The sequence below is a fragment of the Xenopus tropicalis genome, chromosome 4 (assembly GCF_000004195.4).
Source record: "Xenopus tropicalis strain Nigerian chromosome 4, UCB_Xtro_10.0, whole genome shotgun sequence".
Taxonomy (NCBI): domain Eukaryota; kingdom Metazoa; phylum Chordata; class Amphibia; order Anura; family Pipidae; genus Xenopus; species Xenopus tropicalis.
The window spans coordinates 124,182,720-124,205,002 of record NC_030680.2 but is presented as its reverse complement, the minus strand read 5'-3'; the positions used below and the strand labels follow the sequence as shown (position 1 = coordinate 124,205,002).

Here is a 22,283-nt window from a genome sequence, read left to right as displayed (position 1 = left end):
GTTGTGGTAAGAATGGGAATTTCCTAGGGCCCATTAGGTCATGTTTTTGAACTATGCAAGTAAGTAGGCAAAAATTACCAGTTCACCCAACCCAACCCAGAACAAGAATTTTAAATAAAAGGAAAAATAGTGCTAATGTTACACCTGTCCAAGAAAATAGCAGTATCATTCAAATCTGCTGGTGCAATCCCATTGACTTCAGCATACATACTTTTACATACTTTTGCAGATTTCAGCAAAAAATGCACACAAGCATAAAACAGTGTGACAGTGGCCTAAGTATATTATCCATCAATATTTTCCAGCTGGTAGAGAAGAGTTTCAGATTGTAAGCTATTTATTTTATTTTATTATTTATTGGTTGTTTTGTTTAATGTATACACCAACTAATTGTACAACACTGTAAAATATGTTGGCATTTTATAAATACTTGTAGTTAATCTGAGGCCATTTAACCTGTCATTTACTTCAATGGAAAGAAGAGATTTATGGCTGAAATACACCTGTGATCAAGGTGGGTCGATCAAGCACATTGGGTGCTTCCTTCTCCACCAGCTGGAGGAGAATATGCCCTGTGTGCCAATGGCCTAAGTACAGTACCAATACATTATTAACATTAAGCCCAGTTCTTATATAGACCTGTGTCATAATGTCATAGCCATGCTGGGATTTGTGGCCCAGCTATTGCAGTCTTCTAAATATTTACATACAAAGTTATTGCTGTAAAGCATTTCTGGAATGCACTCTGGAACAAATTCAGAGGATGGAAATATCCTAAATAGCAAGCCCCTGCGCTGTATACCCCAGGCAGTCTCACATAGCAACATACTTACATCTAGTTTAAACATTTACTGCCATAAATCCAATTAGATATTTCTTTTTTAGATCAACATGTCAATAAAAGATTTGTTTTTTACTTAAAGTGATACTGACACGAAAAAACTACTTTTTAAATTATGAATCTACATAAAAAGTTACCAATAGGTCATGTTGATCTGTTTTTGTTGATAGGTTTGCTTTTATTAGCAATTGCTACTTGAAGTTCTTAAACCTGACTGTTTTCCCAACCTGACTGTCCCTTCTCAGCCTGTCAGTTATAGCTTCTAATGCTAACAGACCCCTGCTGCACCAATATGGCAGCCCCCTCATAGAGGGACATGGGAGATCAGATAGGTAATGTAAAAGCATCTTGCAAATACTTTTATGGCAAAATTATAAAGCTCATGAAAAGACAGTGTTATGATAGATATAAAAAAGGTTTTTTTTCTGGTGTCAGTATCTCTTTAAGGAGCTTTTGAGGATGGGGGCCCAATGCAACAACCCTGTTCTGCCCCAAGGCTCCCCTTGCCTATTTAACTAAATTAAAAGCATTTAATTGTTCAAAACAGGAGTGTAAATTACTCCTAACCACTTACTTTTTTTTGCAACAATAATTATGAGAGACATCATATACAACAATGCAGCAACGCAATGCAAAGCAAAAAAAAAATCAAATTGAAGTGCTTGTGTGCATTTAAATATAAAGTACCATTGTTCTGCACTGGTAATCATTAATATAGCTTATATAAATAATGTAAGCCACTCTGTATTCATTCAAGGCTGCAGGGCCTTTATTTACATAGTACAATGTTGAAAGGGTTGTTTTGACCACTGCTGCCTTCAGACAGAACAGCGGTCAAAATACCCCTCTCTTCCTGTCACCACTTTTTATAATAAGCTATAGTGTTTACTATTTTAGTATATTTGTAGTATTCACTAAATTAGTTTGTCTTACAATGAGACACTGGTGCATGTAACAAATCTGTGCTGCTGTACCAAATGCTTGCAATTAAGGCCCTCGCCACATGGGGCGGATTCTAGACTTGCGTATCTGCCTATGCTCAAAAAAGCTTTTGGTTGTGCCTGCACCTGGAGCCACTGCATCCAACTGCACACAAAGCAGAATTTGGCACAAAACTGCACATGCCAGCAGAATTCTGCTGTGTATGACTGCACCAGGGTCGATGCAATGGCTCTGGGGGCAGGAACAACCAAATATTTTTTGGGTGTAGGGTGGCAGATTCTCGGCCTGTGTTTATCCGCAAGCCAAGAATCCACCCCATGTGGCACTGGCCTAAGTGTCAATAACCTGAAAGGGTGGAGATAAGGGCAGGAGATTGACAGTCAAGCCATTGATTTGTAGGCCCCCCGCCGAGCTATTCATTGGCCAGGAGACAAAATGAACAGAATTGTTACATGTGCTATTGTCTGAGGTCACTTCCAGGACGTTACAAAGTACTGTTCCCAACTGAACCACTTTAACTCTACACAGCATGAAAAACATAAAAATATTAAAGTAAATGTTTATGAACAATGTACAGAAGAGCAACTTGTATTTAAGTAGTACTTTTCATTAAACGTGCAAGTGAAATTCTATTTAGAGCAATAACCACAGACTTCCTGTGATGCTTCCCATTGCCACTGAGCTCACTGCCTTCTGTAACACATGGTCTGTTTTATTATTATTATTGATATTATTATTAGCAAGTATTTATAAAGCCCCAACATATCTTACAACCCAAAAGGACAAATTTACTAGCATGTTTGGGTGTGTCTCATTTACATTTATTAATCCCCAACAGTGTTACCTCTTATGTCTCCTTAGCTGTGTAGGCAAAAAAAACCTGTTTTGTGCGCACATTTTAAAACCGTGCGCAGTACAAAATTATGTGTTTTCACACAAAATTCTTTTGTGTACCACAATTTAATGCGTGCGCTAGTCTCAAAATTCGTTATGCACACCCACAAGCGTACAGCTTAGAGGAAACAGTGATCCCCAATATATTTATGTCAGTCAAACTTAAAAAATATGTTTTCAGTCCAGACAGAAGCTAAAACTTAATTCTAGGGAAACCTAAACCTGTAGGGGGGGGCGTGGAGAAGAGATGTTTGCGCATGCGCAATTGGGGAGCTTGTCCGGCGTTCGTGCATGCGTGTGGGGGGGAATGGGGGGCGGCCTCCAGGCTCCCCGATTTTAAATTCAGCGCTGCCTAAACCCACCCAAACGCAACTTAAGGATTTTAAAAAGTAAAAAGCAACTTTGCAATATCCTTCAATTAAAAATTAGGCGGCCTTTTCATGGTTTTATTAGGGATTCACCGAATCCAGGATTCTGCCTTTTTCAGCAGGATTCAGGCGAAACCAAGTGCCTGGCCGGCCTGAAGCCGAAAACTTAAAATCACATGACCTTTTTATCACACAAACACAGAAATTGAAAGTTTTTCGCCATGTGTGAAATTGCAAATTAGGATTTGCTTCACTATTCAACCAAATCTTTCTCAAAGGATTCAGGTATCAGCCAGATCCTAAAATTGTGGATTCAGTGCATCCCTTCTTTTTTATTGTAGTAAAAAAAAGTAACAGTAGTTGACTGTCCTCAGCCTGTATCCTCCGAATCCCACAATTCCCTGCACACGTGATTTAAATAAAGAAAGGAACATCACATTGAAATGTATTGTGGGTTATGTTGTTCCTGCATGCTGTCTGTAAGCTGTTGAGAAGTTGTTACAATAGTAACATCAATGATTTAGTCCCTCCTCTCCCTGCCAGGATTTTAAATGATGCAGAAAGAGAAGAACTGTTTCTGGATTTCAGCATATAAAGAATGAAGGAACAGATTACAGAAATAGGTGTTTAGGGATTTCTTGTTGTGCAGGGCTTTTTAACAAATTTGAGTTCAGAAGCTGGAGTTCCCCTTTAGCTGCAATAAGCAAATTGGTCTGTTAATAGCATTCTATAAGAATGACAACAGTGTTCACATAGGACATAATGCTAAACATCACCTCAGAGTGAGTTTTAACTAGAATACAACTTTTTAGAACGCAATTGTTTAAATGAAATCATACACATTCATAAGCAGATTTGTTCTCTCTCTCATAGTCTTATGGCAGCTATCAGTGTTACAAGGTGTTCAACTACAGAGGTCCTAATAATTGATAGGTTTCTAATATTGGCTTTGCTCATACACAAAAGGCTTGTTTACAATGTGTGGGTGCAAAATAGGCACAAACCACTATGTTTTTCATACTTTGCACCCTGGCACATTCATAGTTTCCTTAGGCACAGATCCATAATGAAGAGCAAAGACCTGTGCCTTTCCCATGAATACAGTGCTGCCTGTGCTCAGTAGAGCTGTATTCATGACTGTGGCACCACCGCAAGCCTTTGGTCTCCATTCTGGACCTGTGCCTACAGGTACCTGCTTGTATGAAAGGGGACACCTAAATGCCACACTTTGTTAATACAGCACTAGAGAACATGGAACTGGAGGCAGGAATTTATTCAAGAGAAAGGCACAGTTTAACAGATTCAGATCTCTGTTCTGGAGCTGAACATCTTCCATGAATACAATGCTGCCTGCATTTAGCACTGTTGTATTCATCAAGGGCAGCATATATTTAACCCCTATCCCACCGGTACTTACTATGTATTCCCCTTGTGCATCCTGCCTTTAAGCACCCATAGACACAAAGCCAGAATGGAGTACAAATACCTGTGCCTCTTGCATGAATACAGCACTGCCTGCAGCAGCATTTGGTTATTCTATCATAGTAGTTGAGCTTGAAAAAAGACATGTATGTCAAGGTCAATCTTTTGCTTAAGTGAAACCTATGTATCCAGAAAAAGGCATAACACCTATCTGCAGCCTCTCCAGTTTGCCTTGGGGGTAGAAGGTAAATTCCTTGGTGACTCCAAGATGACAGTTGGACAAGCCTCTGGATCAACTTTGTACTAAAGGCAGCCATACACAGGCAGACTTCATCTGGAACCTCCAGATTGATTCGGCAGCTCAACTGCCCGAGTATGGGGACCCCTGAAAGGCCTACCCGACCTATATCTGTCTTAAAATTGGCCAGATGTCAATCTGGCAGTTCGATTTTACGGATCAGGGACTGCATCTGCCCATTGATGCGGTGCTCGCTCTGATGGGTCCTATTCCCAAACAATCAGATTACTCCGATATAGCCCCTCAGTGCTCTAGCATTTACGCTTTGATAAACCCAAGTCTACTAGTACAAAAGGCATATAAATCGAGCATGGATAGCATGTGGCCCTACAGATGTTGATAAACTACATCTTCTACAGTGATGTAACTAGAAGTTAATGGGGCTACAGCAAAATTATTTTAGAGCCCCCATAAACTTTGGGAATACATTTTGCATGTAACTGCTTATAAGTCATTTTCCCACTGGGCCCCTATAACTCTTTCTCTCCCCCCCCCATAGTCAAAGGGTCCGATTCTTCTGTAGTTATGCCCAGGCCTGTATTTACCATATAGGCACTCAAGGGCCTGTGCCTAGGGAGGCAAGTTTTTTGGAAAAAAATGTTCTCTCGCAACAGGGGGCACTTTGTGCTGTGCCAATGGGTATGCAGAGATGCCTAGGGTGGCACCCAGCCAAAATACAACCCTGGTTACACCCTGACTTCAAACATACCGTTAACAGACAAAGGCTCCCTTAATATAAGTAGTTGTTATTAACTGTACTCCATATCTGTTTAGATCTGCTGCCATCTTTATTGGATGAGTTTATGATCTTTGATAGGACCCAGTTCACACATATTCTCTTGAATATTCTCACTCGTGAATTTAATAAAAGAATCATTCCATAATGCTCATTCCAAAATGTAGAAGGGTAAAGCAGGGTAAAGTCGAATCCCTAAGAAGACAACTTTCTGCCTGTGTGGGGGAAGGAGAGGGTGCAACTGCTCAAGACCGGCTTAATCTGGAAGCTCTATCAATAGGTCACACAATGGATTCCATATACAATCATGTCACATGTTGCTCTTCACAACAGCAGCACAACTGCCAGTGCTCTGGCTGAGCGGCACATGTGTCCTAGAGACTGAAATTAGCTTTTTTAAATTCATTATCATATCCTTTTAAATGTAAAACTATCAGGGCAAATGGTACACAGGCAATTGCCGTAGTTTTGCTTTTCTGCACGAAATGCGTGGGAAGCAAAACATTGCTGATTGCCCCGTGTGCCATTTTGAGACCCATGAAAACTGCTGGAATGTCAACAGCCTCTCTGGAAAGCTGTCGCCTTTAATAACACAAGGTGAAAAAAACTTTTTTCTTTTTTTCTTGCTACAGCAAAGTAGCTAGAGGTCAAACCAACTGGGAGTAACACAGAAGCAGAACACATATCTCTAGAGAAAGCAAAGTGGCAGCGTGAGCAATTTGCAAATTTAATATGCCAGTGAATTCCCCTGTGATCTGAGATGACTCTCAGGATGTGATGTCACTGCCGATAGAGCGTTGGTTTTGTTTCCTCATAAACTGGGTATACAAATGCGAATGACGCAGCAGTCATAACAGACAGCTTGCTTTGAGCTGCAAATAAGTACAGTACAGATCTTCTATATAAACATGAAGGTTTGTGGCTTTGTTTGTGCTTGTTCATGTTCAGTATATGACTGAATGCAATGAAATATCTCTGACTCTGTCTCCCTTCTAAAGTGCTCACAAAGTATTCCTTTGACAATTACACCAAAGCGTGCTAATATGCGTCTTCATGAAACTGGAATAGAGCTTTTTTGCGTTTATTGTCTTTTTACAAGTTTTACACCATTATTCTTTATTATTCCACCTTTGTGAATAATCTCCAAAATTACACAAGTGCAGTAAACTGTAGCAAACAATCGGAGGATAGGCAGCTGTCAAGGGCACAGAGGGAGGCCAAAATCAGAACTAAAATGTTTTGAAGTTAATATGCGTAGCGCTGTCCAAACTTTGGCAGTACAACATAACTAATAGATAGTCCTTAGTGGTAGTGGTGCCCAGACACAGACTGGCAACCTGTGAGTTCTGGCAAATGCCAGAGGGGCTGCTTTAAGATCCCATAGACAGTTGCTATTTAGTGGGCTGGTGGGGGGCTGTTTGGGCCTCTGTGTACTAGAAATGCCAGGGCCTATTTTGTATCCCAGTCCAGATCTGGTGGTGCCACATTATATAAACAAGGGCTGTTGTGGTGGGGGACCTTTTATAAAGCATGAATGCCTGACATGCAGCCCTCTAGCTATTCTTGAACCCAAATTCCAATATCCCCTTATGACGTTGGCTGTGAGCAGATGCAGGTAGTTGTAGACCAACAGTTGCACATAACAGGTTAGGGCTCTGGCACACGGGGAAGATTAGTCGCCCGCGATTAACTCCCTGTTCGCGGGCGACTAATCTCCCCGAGTTGCCTAGCCCTGCGGGCAGACGCGGCGGCGCGATTTTGCGCAAATCGCCGAAAAAGACTCGCAAGTCTTTTTCGGCGATTTCCGGAAATCGCCCCGCCGCGTCTGCCATCCCGCCGGCGACTTACATGTTCGCCGGTGAGATGGCAGGGGTAGGCAACTCGGGGAGATTAGTCGCCCGCGAACAGGGAGTTTTATCGCGGGCGACTAATCTCCCCCGTGTGCCAGAGCCCTTAGTGTCACTACTTAAATCACTTCTTATTACACACACCCAGTCTCCTCCCACAAGCCAATTGTGCAACATATCCAGAATTGGGCCCAGAGCAGTCACCTCGTCTTGTACAACAGAAAATAGCCAGTGGGAGGTTCTTGAAGTTGAACTTTAATAACAAATGGAGGGTTGTGGGGTTTGAAAACTCACAGAAAGTGCATTTGTTTGTATTTAGCCAGGGCAACCATTTGAAAACAAATAAGTTGCAGTTAAAACTCAGTCCCTTTGTTCAATGTATATTGAAGCAACAGAATTCTTAATGAATCAGATAAAAGAGAGTGTAGGACTGACCAGACTGGGGATGACTTTGATGTAGTTGGCCAGCTTGAAGTACAGTATATTGTGATAAGGAATACATTCTGTGAGTGCAGATACACACACAGACCACCCCTTACTTGGATGGATTCTGTTCCCAAGCTAGCCCTAGTTACGTCAACTATAGCCTTGAAGACAAAACCAACTATTTGGCATAAACCTTGTTTTCTGTGCTGTGAACAAATATTTCTAAGCACGAACACTGGTAAACTGGTAACGCCTATGGTCATACATTTCTTATGACATATGCTACTGTCACAAAGTCTATATAAACCCTGTGCTGTCTTTGTTTTGTAGTTCTGACTATGTTTTGCTCAGAACCCACGTACGTGTCTAATAAACCTTACCTATTTACCTCAAACCACTTTCGGTATCTGAAATTTTCACAACAATTGCAATATATGAACAAACAATCCCTGTTTTGCTTAAAGGGCATTTCATGGTAGCTTAATGCACAGAATGTATTAATGTCCTATATATACAGTATATTGGTAACAGGTGAGTGCAAAGTATCTCATGTTGCTGTATGTATTTTGTGGTCACAACCTCATTGTGTCCCATTCTAATGGTTTAAAATGTAGTGGTTGAGAACAAATTACCCAGTATCCTGCTACACAGGGGTGTAACTATAGAGGAAGCAGACCCTGCGGCTGCAGGTGGGCCCAGAATGTATGGGGGGGCAAGAGGCCCTAATTAATGAGGAATTTAAATAAATACCCCTGGATATATTGGGGGCCCCAAAATGACTTTGCAGTGGGGCCCAGTAACATCTGTTATGCACTGCTGATACATACCTAGCATTCCCTTGTGTCTGGGGCAATAAATAGGGTTGCCACCATTTCTGGAGAAAAATACTGGCCATGTGGCAACCCTATCAATAAATGATTGTTAAGTAAATATATATTTAAATTTCTCAGTCAGGTGCCTGTTAGGCCTCCTGTTAGAACTCCTGGGCTCCCAGCAGCCTTATTGGGGTATTGTCATACCCCTGGCTGAGGAGTTGCAGAGAGATTGCCCTTCAGCCCTGTGAAATGTCCCCCTTTGCTAAACTAAATCTTAGGATAAAATAGTAAAGCAAAGGACGTTAAGGTTTGTGTTAAATATATTTTATTAGTAAATCAGGTGGGTGCCAACTGAAATGTATATATTTACAAGTGCTTGTTCATCAGCTTTTGCTGCCGAGTGTTCTACCCGTGAAGGGAGGGGTGGTAAAAAAAATATGTTGACTAATCACAGGGGGGGAGGCCGAGGGAAATCGAGCAGACACATAGCCATATGGCTGCAGGATTTTTCCTTCTGCTTCAGAAAACAGCATTACAGTAGCTACGTTAGTGTATAATATTTACAGCCCAAAACAGATCTTTCCTTCCTAGGAAGAAACCCAAGTTTCCAAGTGCAAATAATGGTAGCACAGGGTATAGTCTGGCACAGTTTACCGACGGTTGCTCCATTTCCGTAACCGAACGACATTCTGTGCGAATTAGGCTCCGCAGTTGTCGCTTCTAGGACTGAGAATACCTCGAAGAGAATCACAACAAGTCATCTTCATTGCCCAAACTAAAGGGGGGTCGGAAGCCCACCGATAGCTGAAAAGAAAATACTTCCCAATCGGATACACATTCTGATGCAGAAAAGTATTTAAAAATAATATCTTTCAAACATAGTGTTAGTCAAAGTCCAGCTGTGGAATGAATCCACAAATATTTAAATAGTGAGGTGAACGCTCACCCCCACAAAGTCGAAGCACTTGGTCTGTTCCAAAGGAATATAAAGAGAGGGTTTAACAGAGGGAGGCACTTAAAAGGAGGAGCGTGAGCAGTGTAGAGCTGTGAGGCGCATATCAGGTTCTGTGCACTGACACTAAGCTGCCTGACACGCCTCCCTCAGCCTATTACTACAGCTCACACAGTTTATCTGATCCCAGCAGCAAGGAAGATTCAATCCCACAAAGAGGCTACCTACCTGTCCAAGCTGTCCCCCAGTCTGGCCCCCCGGGGTATGAACTGCCCAGGGGCCTTGGTAAAGAAAAAGTCGGTGAGGATCGTGAAAAGGTAGAGCAGCGTGCAACAGGGGAAGAGTCACCACTATCTAGCAGTGTGTATATATTATCACATCGATATATATCACTAAGCAAGCTCCCCCAGTCACTTGGAGCAGTCCTCTGTGTGAGGGGTAGAATGAGAGCCTGAGCCAGCCCCATGCTTCGGAGAGGGGGGCTCATGATGTGTGGCAGAGGGGTGCTGTGTCCTTGGGGGCCACCTGTGCTTGACTGGGAGCAGGAAGGAAAGACGAGTTGCAGAACCCGCTGGCAGAGAGGGGGGGCGGGCAGGGACCACAGATGGAAACATGGGCACCAACCCTACACCCGCCCCAGAGCTCGTAGTCTGAGACCAGTGAATATGATGGGCAACAGGGCCCCTGGGATGAGGGCTCCCCGCAACACCAACCAGTTCCTGATGAGTGAGAAGTACCAGATGCTTAAGCTCCGCTCTGATTCAGTGGGTACAGAATGCAGTGGAGGATCAGACAGTGAAATGGACCCTTTAGACATGGACTCATACATGGGCGTGCTGGAAAATGCCCATGGGGCTCTGTTGGAGCACCCTGAATCAGGTGTAATTGGTATCTTTTGTTCTCCATCTTCCTCCCCATCCAATTCCTGCTGGAGCCCTTTCCAAGAAGATGGGGATACTAGGGCTCCGCGAAGGTGTGACAAGTTGACTCCTCCCACCCGTTCCCCTTGCCCTTTCCGCGGAGTGGGACCCCTGCTGGAGCTGCGGGGGGAGTGCAGTGAGCAGTATTTTCCATCAGAGAATGATGTTATCGAGAGTGAGAACTTTATGGAAAAAGATTTTCAGGAATTCTGCAGTAGGATTGCTTGACTGTATTTCTCTCAACCTCATTACTGACCCAGAGGGCCAACTGCAAAGTGTTATGCAATCTGATTATCTGGAAGTGACACAGCCGTGACATATCTTGTAGTAATCAACAGTGCAGCTACTAAACCTGGATTCAGCTGTTGTAGTTGAATTGTAACTTCTGGTATAGCCCTCACTTTGGAGGATTGTGGGAGTTGTAGTTCAGCAATAGCTGACAAGCCTCAGCTTGTTGATCCCTGCACCAGACTTTTAATGTATGCTGTCTTTTCTCTTAAAGAGGGAGGGTGGCTGAGGAAAAATCCAGACCAAAGTACCTTTGTCGTGGCAGACAAAAGGAACCTAATGTATTTATTTTCAGAAGCCTTTGGTATATCTTAAGCAGTTAGTGGCCCTTTAGGTGTTCTAGAACTATAACTCCCCACATAACACCTACAGCCCACAGCTGTTAAGGCTGCTGGGAATTTCTAGATCTACAGCATCTAGAGCACTGCCAATTTTCCATCCTTGATTTGAACAATATCACTAATTGCAGATAGACATGATATGTGTATAAGGGGTCTTGGAGTCCATTTTGGAAGGGGGGTTGGTATCTGTAAATTTATTTTTTTCTGTATATAAACTCTTTTCTTTGTCTGCCTGCCTAGAATAAGTCTATTGCCTTGCTTTCTAAAATACCATGTAAAATGTGGATTTTTTTACATGTATAAATATCTCGTTTGTGTATGGGAATTATCTGACCGATAGGAATGTAACAAACTACTACACGGGGTGGGATTGCCAAAAGCAGGGTTTTTTATTGTCATGTTTTCTGGGTTTGTTACGGCCTTTTTCACAAATTTCTGTAAATAAATTTGTATATTATATTATTAACCATTTGGTGTCTTGGCTTTTCACAAGTAACAAAGCTGCTAAAGATGAAAACTAGGAAGATGAATGTTTACTGATATTTACAGTTTATTAGTGAAGGGTAGGCATCGGGGGGGGGGGGGGGGGGGGGGGGGGCTACATTAATCAGGGAGGGCCAACCTGCAACTTTCAGATGTTGCTGAACTACAATGTTCAGCACTGCTTAGAGTTGCAGTATAGCAACAGCTGGGGGGGGCTGCAGGTTCAATATCCCTCATGTTCATATCTAACAATTGTTAAAACAATATGTCCATTTTTCTGTAGTTTTGTTAGTCTTGTCCTCAGTATCAATTAAATTGCAGTGGGGACGTGGATTCTGGCATGGGGGGGGGGAGGCAGAGGTGGATTTGAGAGGATGTACAGAGTTAAAGGGAAAATATATCCTAATAGGGGCTATATTCCTTCTTCTAGATAGCAAAGCTAAATGCTTACAGGGTGCATTTGGTTAGGAGTGAGGCCTGCCATATTGCTTGCCTCGTCACAGGCATTCTTCATAAGCATGAGAAGAACTGTAACCCCAGTGGTCGAAAATATATTACAATGCATAGTGTTTGAAGGATTTTCAGATGCCCTTTAATGGAGGTAAGTCATATAAATATACAAAGGATTTACTACAATAAGCTATGCAGTTACACCTTGATGTTAAATGAAATGATAGTAAATAGATACATTCTATGTATAGAATGACCTTGTGGACTAAATCATCAGATGTCTCTGTATCTCATCTAGCTAGCTTTGGTGGGGAGATAGCCTCTGTACAGGCATGAGCAGGGGTCATGGGGTAGGTGTGCCCCTCTGCTGGCATGGTGAGTTTTGCTCTATTGCCAAGGATCACAGCTCAGTGTGATCAATGTCCAATAGCCCAACAAAGAACATGAGAACCTTGTTTTCCTATGGTCCAGCAATAGACCTCAGCACCCCACCCCCTTTTGTGGGCAACTAGTGAGTGACACTCAGAGAGAGCAGCCTGCTGCATTCCATAGCAAGCGTGTCACCTGACACTCTTATTTGGCCGCCCGTTGCTTCTATGTGTATCAGGGTAGGGGCAAGGTTGGATTGTAAGCTGATATGCAGTATTACAGAGTGACTGCATGCATGGAAATCTGTTCTTGCTGCTTGGTTTTGATACATGTATGTACATTTTATAATATAAACTTTCCACGGTGCATGGTTTATATCAACGATTAGCAGGGGAGGGGCATAGATAAAGTTAATTTCCACAGAAAGCTATTTTTTGGACTAGAGATATATACAGTAGCAGTAAGTACATGTAAAGTAGCTATTGTGATGAGGATTTCTGAAGCAGAAAGAAGCATTTGCAGAGCCATGTGGTTATCTGTCTACCAGGGTTCCCTCAGCCTCTCCCACTGTGCTTAGATAATATTTTTTTTTTCCAACCTCCCCCCATGGGTGTGAAGCAGGGCGCTCGGCAGAACTGCTGATGAACAAGCACTTCTGCATATATACATCTCAATTAATGATTGCATGATACACTAAAATGCATTCCACTGCACAAACCTTTACCATATAAAGCCAAGATTTGGGTTTGGCAATGGGGTACATTTCAAGAGATAAGGCCAGAAGAGCTTACAGTTTCCCTTTACTTTGAAACACCCCCCCCCCCCCAGTCAGGGGCATATGAAAATGGGAATCTGATACTGTGGCTATTTGGGAGTACGGTGGCCCGGCTTGGACCTGGCTGTTGAGCAATTTCAATTTATTTTTACTATGCAGGTTACCCACTGCTCCAAACCATGTTTCTGCAGGTCTTCAAATAGTTAATCTGCAACCTCCCATTTGCTATTAATTTACAAGTTTCAAGTTGTTCAAGAAGGAGGTGACTGCTCTGGGCCCTGTTCTGTTTGGGGGCCCAAAAACAGAAGCTACAATGGGGATGTCCAACCCTGTGTCTTCCAACTTTAACTGGTCTACAGCTGCCTGCATCCATTCACAGCCAGGACTTCCGGAGATAAGGGGACTTATATTTCAAGATCAGCTGAGAGGGACCCACCACCATTAAGCACAGTCCTGTCTGCTTGGGCTGCTGTGGGAGTTGTAGTGAAAAAGCAGGCATGGCAATGGATTCAGAACATTTACCCAAAAGAGGTGCCAGTTAGTCTCTGTAGACAATGGGTTTTAAACATGGCATTAACCTCACAGATACTTAGTGGGTGGGGTGTTATCGATTTGTATGCTATTCTTATTTATCTTGCATTTATAACTTGATTTCTTGTTGGTGATTCAGTTCCATGTGTGGAGCTTGGGAGGACAATTTTACCTAAATGGGGCATTTACTTCTCTAAAATGTGCACTTATTGTACAGCGCTGCAGAATATTTGGCACTTTATAAATAAATATTATTAATAATAATAATAAAGACCATCCCCCTAAATGCTCATGTAAGTACACCCAGAGTTATCACTCTCTGCATTGCAATCCAGCACTCCGTGTAGAGATCAGCATTTGGAGACCGGGCCCTATCCTTCCCACTCCCTAACTTGCACATGGAAATGATGCGAAGTGGGAGGGGGGACACATATGTACCTTCCCGCCCCAATAGAATCAAGTGTGGCCTAATGTAGGCCACACTTGTTTCTAGGCACCATCCACAAGTCTTTGCACTTCAAAACAGAGTGCAGAGGCCTGCATCTATTTGTATAATGCCCCAAGCAGTGGGCAAAGTGCAAAAAATGGCAAACTGCAGCTTTTTTGCACTTTGCACACTGCTCAGGACATTGTGAATGCACTCTAAATTGACCAAACTCCTTTTCTAAAAGAAGGAAAATGTCTAATGTCTTTATAAATGCGTGCAATGCACATACATGAAAAACTATTCATATATAAGCTTACCCTATGACTGAGATAAGCAATCTCTTGCGCCTATTTGCAGAACTACAAATCCCAGAATCCCCTGGAGCCTATTCAGGATAGTACAATGAGATGTAATTCTGAATACGGTGCAATAGCTTTGTAATGTTGAATCCCAAAGAAATAGTAAGGTGGCACAGGACTGCTTGATAAATCATCTGTCATTGTGTCAGCACTTACAGCAGGGACTGTAAGTGCTTAGGACGTCCCGCTAGTATTGCTGACATAAACTACAATGGAGAAAAGCTCAACACAGGAACAGGACATCCTATATCTAGCTCCTAGGAGCCACTGTCTTCACATGGTGCCAGTTTTCATCACATTGTCCCTGAAATCAACACAATCAGCTTTATTATGTTACAGAGGTCAAACTGCAATGCTATTTTATGGGAATTATTTCATATTCAACTGGTAAAGCATAAATTCATATTCAGATTTTTGTGCACTGAGTAATTCCCTTTAGAAAGAAAGATACCATTCTCTGTAGGTTTTCTGGAAACCCGTTATCCAGAAAGCTCTAAATTACAGGTCATCTCCCATAGACTCATTAACAGATAGTGGAGTGGAACCCAAGCTGCCACTTTTTTTCCTTGCTTTTTTAAACACACACCATCCACACTGTTTTATCACTTCAAAAACACAATGTAGAAACATGCAAGACACAGCGGTCTGCAATTCACCCTTTATTGGTGCATCTCCCATAGACTCCATTTTAATTATAACAAAAAATATTTGTCTTTCCTCTGTAATAACAAAACAGTAAGTCGTACAGCTATGGGACCCGTTATCCAGAATGCTCGGAACCTGGGGTATTCTGGATAAGGGGTCTTTCTGTAATTTGGATCTCCTACCTTAAGTCTACTAAACAAAATAATTTAAACAGTAACTGAATCCAATAGGATTGTTTGGGCTCCAATAAGGATTAATTATATCTTAGTTGGGATCATGTTATAAGCAATTATTTGCTTATAATGGAGTCTATGGGAGATGGCCTTTCCGTAATTTGGAACTTTCTGGATAATAGGTTTCCGGATAAGGGGTTCGATACATGTACTTGATTCCTAGTAAGATATAAGTAATCCTTAGTGGGGGGAAATCTATCATATTGGGTTTATTTAATGTATAAATAATTTTTAGTAGATTTAAGGTATGGAGATACAAATTACGGAAAGACCCTTTATCCAGAAAATCCCAGGTCCTAAGCATTCAGGTCCCATACCTGTAATACATGCCCCCTAAGTAAATTTATGGGGAAGCTTCTTCAGCAATAGGCATGGGAATAGTTCCTTGTAGCTTCATGTCATGAATACTACAGAGAGTTACTAATAGTGTAGTATATCTAATGAGCTGCGATCCAGTTTTGTAAGGCTAGTTGGGGCAGATTTTTGGCCTGCGGATAAACTCAGGATGAGAATCTGCCCTTATGCTTGAAGAATCTGATAGTTGTTGCTGCTGCTCCTGGAGTCATTGCTTCAGCCTGGGTGCAGCTACACTAAGCGGAATTCGGCGCGAGAATCCGCCCCATGTGGCACTAGCCTAAAGGCTCCTTGCTGTGATACAAACAAGTTCCACAATGAATGCCAACAAAAGCCCCCAATTAAAGCCACTTACCATGCCCAGTAGCTCTATTCAGTTAAACATTTAGCTCACAGCTCCCTCCTCCACTTACCTTCAGGGTTCATTTGTGGTTGCCTACCTCCTCCTCTTTGGCCAGAAAGAAGCAGGGAGTCTCCCAGGGCTGCATGCTATGTAAAATTCATAATAACGAATTTAGAATCAGACTTTTTTGGTTTGGTAGCATAAACAAACTACTCAGTAACCTATGACTCCCTAACTGTAATTTACAGTGGGATGTTATCACAAGTGACAGATCTCCTGAAAATGCCTTTCCCTTCACCTATTTTTGAATTGCTGAAAATAAATAATATTACTGGCAACAATCTAGCTTAATTGTAGGAAAATGCAAAAGAAGGCATGATTCACAGATCACCATGAATAATGGGTTTTACATGCAGCGATCTGAAGTTACGTAAAGGGGAAGGCATTTTCTGGAGTTCTGTCAACAGTAGTGCAGTTTTACCGCAGGCGTCAAATCTCTATGTGTGCCTGTACCCTAAGTCAGTAACCAGTTACAGAGGAGATTATTCTGCTATCTGATATTCACATAATTTTACATGGTGCTTTTTATGAAGCTTACACATTAGCACCCAGTCAGTCACACTGCAGACAGTATATGATCTTGTGTCTCAGGAAATCTTAGCAACTAAACTCAGCTGCGTGTAGTTTTAATGCATCTAAAGCTGGCAATACACTGAAAGATCTGTTTGTTTGTTTGGTGGGGTCGCCAAACGAGTGTGTCTTCCCCCCATATGCCCAGCTCAATGCACTCTGCCTCAACTGAACATTTAAACCTGCCTGATCAACATCTGGCTAATTTTATGGCCACCTTTAGGGGAATTCAATTTTAAACAAAAATAATAACAAAATAACCACTTTAGTGGAAAATAACATCGCCTCTCATATCCAAAAGATGAATGGGAATTAGAATGTTAAGGTGGCCATACACATTACGATCCGTTCGCCTGGCAACGTCATGAAGCGAGTGGACCTTCTCCCAATATCCCCCACCTATGGGTGTGCGATATCGGGTGAATTCAGGCTAATTTGGTTGTTTGGCCCTGGGGCCAAACGATCAAATTAGAATGCCGGTAATAGGCGCAATCGGTTCGGGGACCGCATCAATGAGCTGATGCGGTCCCTGATCCGGCTAAATTTTTTAACCTGCCCGATCGATATCTGCCCGATTTCAGGCCGATGACGGGCGATAAGCTGCCAGCCCGACATCTACATAGGCCGATAAGCTGCCGAATCGGTCTAAGGGACTGATATCGGCAGCTACAATCAGCCCGTGTATGGCCACCTTTAGTTGAAATGCATAAAAGTTTGTAATACTGTAACTCCCTACAATGGTTACAATTGAATGGCATACTGTAGTTTGAACACTGCCTTAAGCTGGCCATACACGCATACCGATGATATTCGGTGCGTGTATGGCAAGTCGGCGAGTCGACCAATATCACAGGAGGCTGCTGATATCGGTTAAAAGATTTTGATCGGGCACCATAGAAGGCGCCTGAGCAAAATCTGCCTTCAGGGCTGAATCAGCAGAAGGAGGTAGAAATCCTTTTGTTTCTACTTCCTTATCTGCCGTTTCAGCCCTGAACGTTAGTGGCCGATTGAACAATCTTTCGCACGAAAGATCGCAAATCGCCACGTGTGTGGCGACCTTTACAACTCGTTTCAGGTATAAATAGTTGTCTAGACATCCATCACTTCTGATTTACTGGCATGGACCAAATGGATTAGAGCAAATTTTCTAAATAATAGGATGATTGTGCCCCCAAAAAGAAAACTAAAAAATTAAATTCTGAGATTAGTTGGTGTCTGTTTTTCAAAATTCTAATGTAAAATATGTAGATAAGATGACTTGATTGTCCATAGTAGCTAGGCAAATATCAGACACGGAAGGTTGTCTGACGTGTCACTCCCATTTAACATGTCTAAAGGTGCAACCCTTATTATATCTGCCACCACTGAGCCACCATATTTGCAGGCAGAAGAAATCCTTTGCCTGACTGTGCCCTCGGTTAATATTGTACCGCTTCTTCTGGTTGTTTATTGGTTCAAGCCCATATTTGTTTTCCAACATTTTATCAGCCGTCGCTTTGGTTCATAGCAAAGTTTAGATATTTTCAGCACAGAAAGTTGATTCCATATATCATCCTATTTTGGCACGGGGCCCACGGGACCAGGTGCACAGCTGGGAATTCTTGACCTATTGTGATTTCTTAACTGAGCCCATATTAAATCTACTCATGAGATCCAAGGGGCTTTATTGAGAAGTATTGTTGCCAATCAGGGATCAGGGTTGTTATGCTGGCACAACATCAAGGAAGCTCTTTTATTAGAGAATGGAATATCTCTAGATGAGATTCAGACCTTGTGCAATATAGGCAATGATGCTAGTAATTTACCCTTCTACTGGTTTCCAGGTTAATGGGAACTAGCCTCACCTCAGCAAATTTTTCTTTCTAGTCTCACCGCACAAGCTCCCCTCCCCAGCCATTATGCTACCACTTCCTGCCTATTTAAGGGGATGTAAAAGCAAAATTAATAAATGCTAAAAGCATCCTCTATGCCATGTACAACTATTTAGAAAAATACTGATTAAAAATGATGTACCCTTTGCAAGACTAAAGCGCTTGAATTTCCCTCGTCAGGCAAAAATATTGGTCTGTGCGTATCAGCGCTGAACTATATTAGCTGGCAGTCTCTGTCCCTTAGTGTTCCCAGCCAATAAGAATACTGCAGGGGTGCCTCTTACTATGTGCCCCTATAGGCAAGTGCTTTGCAAAGACTGACATAGCATCCAGACACGCCTGCGCTAATCTTATTGGTGGCTGGTTATTGTCACAGCTGGCCGGCTGGCCAGAAAACTAGTGCGAATGCACCCAGAGCTCAAGCAGGGAATATCCTGACAAATGAAAGCTTTAATCTTGCAAGCAGTAGATATGTCAGTGTTTGTTGTAAAATTATTCCACATGGCACAGAGAATGTGTTTAGCAATAATACATTTTGCCTTTACATCCCCTTGAACCATACCTTTTAAGGTGCAGATCTGTGTGGTGGTGTTCGAAGCCTCAGTCTTTGTTCAATACAGCTCCCAAACTGAGTGTTGCTAAAGGTACCCGTACATGCACCGGTATTATTGTCTGAAACAAGGTTTTGTACAATATTCGCTGCGTGTATGATGGGTTGATAAGGCAACCGATATTGGCAAAAGCCTTGGATATTGGTTGTCTCGCTGAATGGCCAGGGTGGAAAATGTTGATACATCGGCAGTAGGTTAATGATGAATTGTCAGATAGGGGTAGAATTCTATTGTTTTTATCTGCATATCTGACAATTCTGCTCTTAACAGAGTGGATGAATGATCTTTCCTGCAACCAATGGTCCCAGGAAAGATCGTTGTTGTAACATGTATGGCCACCTTAATTGTTGATTAAGAGCATGTGGCCCCATCCAAAGACCAAGCGTAGATTTACCAGGGCAAGTGCACCTGCTTGTGTATCATTGGTGTCCAAGCTGGGAATGGAAGTGACCTGTAAAAAAGATGCAGTAGAGCTCATTGACAACATAAAGACACAAGGCCCCCAAACAATGTAGCTCTCTATAAAAATATATTGCATAAACAGCTCATATGTAAAACCCTGCTTCATCTAAATAAACCATTTTCATAAAAATATACTTTTTTAGTAGTATGTGCCATTGGGTAATCCTAAATAGAAAACTGCCATTTTAAGAATTAAGTCCCGCCTCCTGGGATCATAGGATTCACAGTGCACACAAACAAGCCAAGGCACACGTACATGCTAGGCCCCATCAGCCAATTAATGGACAGAGTTCTGCCTTTTGCTTTCACACTACTTCCTGTTACAGTTAGAGCTGAATTATTTCCTGTCAGCTGATCTCTGAGGGAGCACCCAGCCCATCACTAAATGGCGGCTCAAGGGAAAGGATGTAAAAGGGCAATATTTACTGATATATATATTCCAGTTTGGCAAGATTCTTTAATAGGTCACTTAACATAATATAAACTATCTGTTGGTTAAGTATTCATTCTGGGGTATAGTTTTCCTTTAAAAGAAACCAATAAACCATTTTCAAAAAATTTAACTTTTTTAGTAGTATGTGCTATTGGGTAATCCTAAATAGAAAATTGCCATTTTAAGAATTAAGGGCCATCTCCTGGGATCGGACGATTCACAGTGCACACAAACAAGCCAAGGCACACATACATGCTAGGTCCCATCAGCCAATTAATGGACAGAGTTCTGCCTTTTGCTCCCACACCACTTCCTGTTACAGTCAGAGCTGCATTATTTCCTGTCAGCTGATCTCTGAGGGAACACACAGCCCATCACTAAATGGTGGCTCAAGGGAAAGGATGCAAAAGGGCAATATTTACTGATATACAGTATATATATTCCAGTTTGGAATATTCTTCGAGATTCTTTAATAGGTCACTTACCATAATATAAACTATCCGCTGATTAAGTATTCATTCTGGGGGTATAGTTTATAATATAGTATAGTTCCTTTAAGTGCTTTGATAGAGGTCATAGTTATGGTTAGGTCCAAGGTGACTTCTGCTATGTTTTGTATATGAAGATAGGAATGCATTATATCTAATATAGAAGATTCATTCAGTTATATGGCACAAGCTAAATCACTAATCACTAACCAATTATAATTCATAAAACTCCTAAGCATGTTTATGGTGTAAAAAGAGATCATTTACAGATTAGTCATATTGTGTGTGTATTAAATTCATAAACAAGCATAACCAGAAATGAAAATATGTATAATTGTTCATGGCTGAACAAAATTAATACTTTTTCTTACCTTTCATCTCCTGTTTTTAACAGCGCATATGCATTATAGTATATGAGATAAGTAACCTTGCAGGGAGGTGTCAGCCTGTAGAAATACAATCAGTCTTGAAACACCTTTGTTTGCAATATATGCATTTGCAGACAATTCAGTAAGTAAAACATGGGCCCAGGGAATGCACACTGATCAATCACCTTTTTTTTTTTTTGCATTGAAAAGGTAATGATAGAGACAATGGGGTTTTGTTCTGAGAGATCATCAGGTTACCAGTGCAAAAGAAGACTATTCCTACGGAACCAGCTGAATGTAATAAATGCATCATTTTCCTTCATGTTTATCATACATAATATACACAAAATAAAGCAACATTTACTTCATATAGTTTGAAGTATGCATTAGCCTAAGGTTACAGAGGCTTTGAATACATACAGCACTGTTGATAATGAAGCTATAGACACCCGTTAAACCAGTTAAGTGTTTACTGTGTCCCAGTGTAAACACAGGGGGAGGAGGGAATGCGTAATGATAAATTTTCATACAAGTATTTGAACTGTTCAAGGTCTGCGAGAGATTAGATTCTATTACACTAAAACAATATTCACTGCAGCTTTGGGTTACAGTTGACGTCTGCACGGATGGCATATTTAAAGCAGCTACGTGGCACAGTTAAGTACTTGCCGCAGCCGGTGCAACACTTTGATATTAGTTCAATTAGTCTGTGGGGGGTTGTAAATAAAGAAATATGGAGCTTATGAAATCATGGTTATTAAAGGTTATGTTTTCCTAATATTTCATCATCACACAATTATTACATTAAGTTATACAGTACAGTGAAAGAAACATGACTAACAAAAAAAAGTGAGGCACAAGAGCTAATTTACTAACAATGTTGCCCACTAGCAAACCAATCAGTGCAGAACAATCTACTACAAGTAAGAAAGTGAAAGTGAAGATCTGATTGGTTGCTATGGGTATTATGTTGGATATTTTAAGTTTGTTGTTCTTGAAGACTTGTAATTTAAAAAGTTAGGAGCATCAAGATGTAATGTGAAAAGGCTGATGTACTGTTGTAGAGGTTAATAGTTTAGGGTGTAGCTCAGTGATCCCCAACCAGTGCCTCAGGAGCAATATGTTGCTCACCAAACCCTTGGATGTTGCTCTTAGTGCCCCCAAACCAGGTAGTTATTTTTGAATTCCTGACTTGGGGGCAAGTTTTGGTGGAATAAAAACAAGATTTACTACCAAATAAAGCCCCCTGTAAGCTGATAGTGTGCATATAGGCTGCCTAATAGCCAATCTTAGCCCTTATTTGGCTCCTCCATGAACTTTTATGGTGCTTGTGTTGCTTTCCATTTGACTGTGGCTCACGA

General features: G+C 41.6%; 1 protein-coding gene across 1 annotated transcript; it reads left to right on the top strand.

Annotated features, from left to right (window-relative positions):
• Positions 1-9,588: 9,588 nt before the first annotated feature.
• Positions 9,589-11,556, top strand: LOC100487499. The gene has a single exon (XM_002934228.5). It carries the CDS (start codon positions 10,006-10,008, stop codon positions 10,687-10,689), a length of 684 nt encoding a protein of 227 aa, XP_002934274.1. The 5' UTR covers positions 9,589-10,005; the 3' UTR covers positions 10,690-11,556.
• Positions 11,557-22,283: the final 10,727 nt, after the last annotated feature.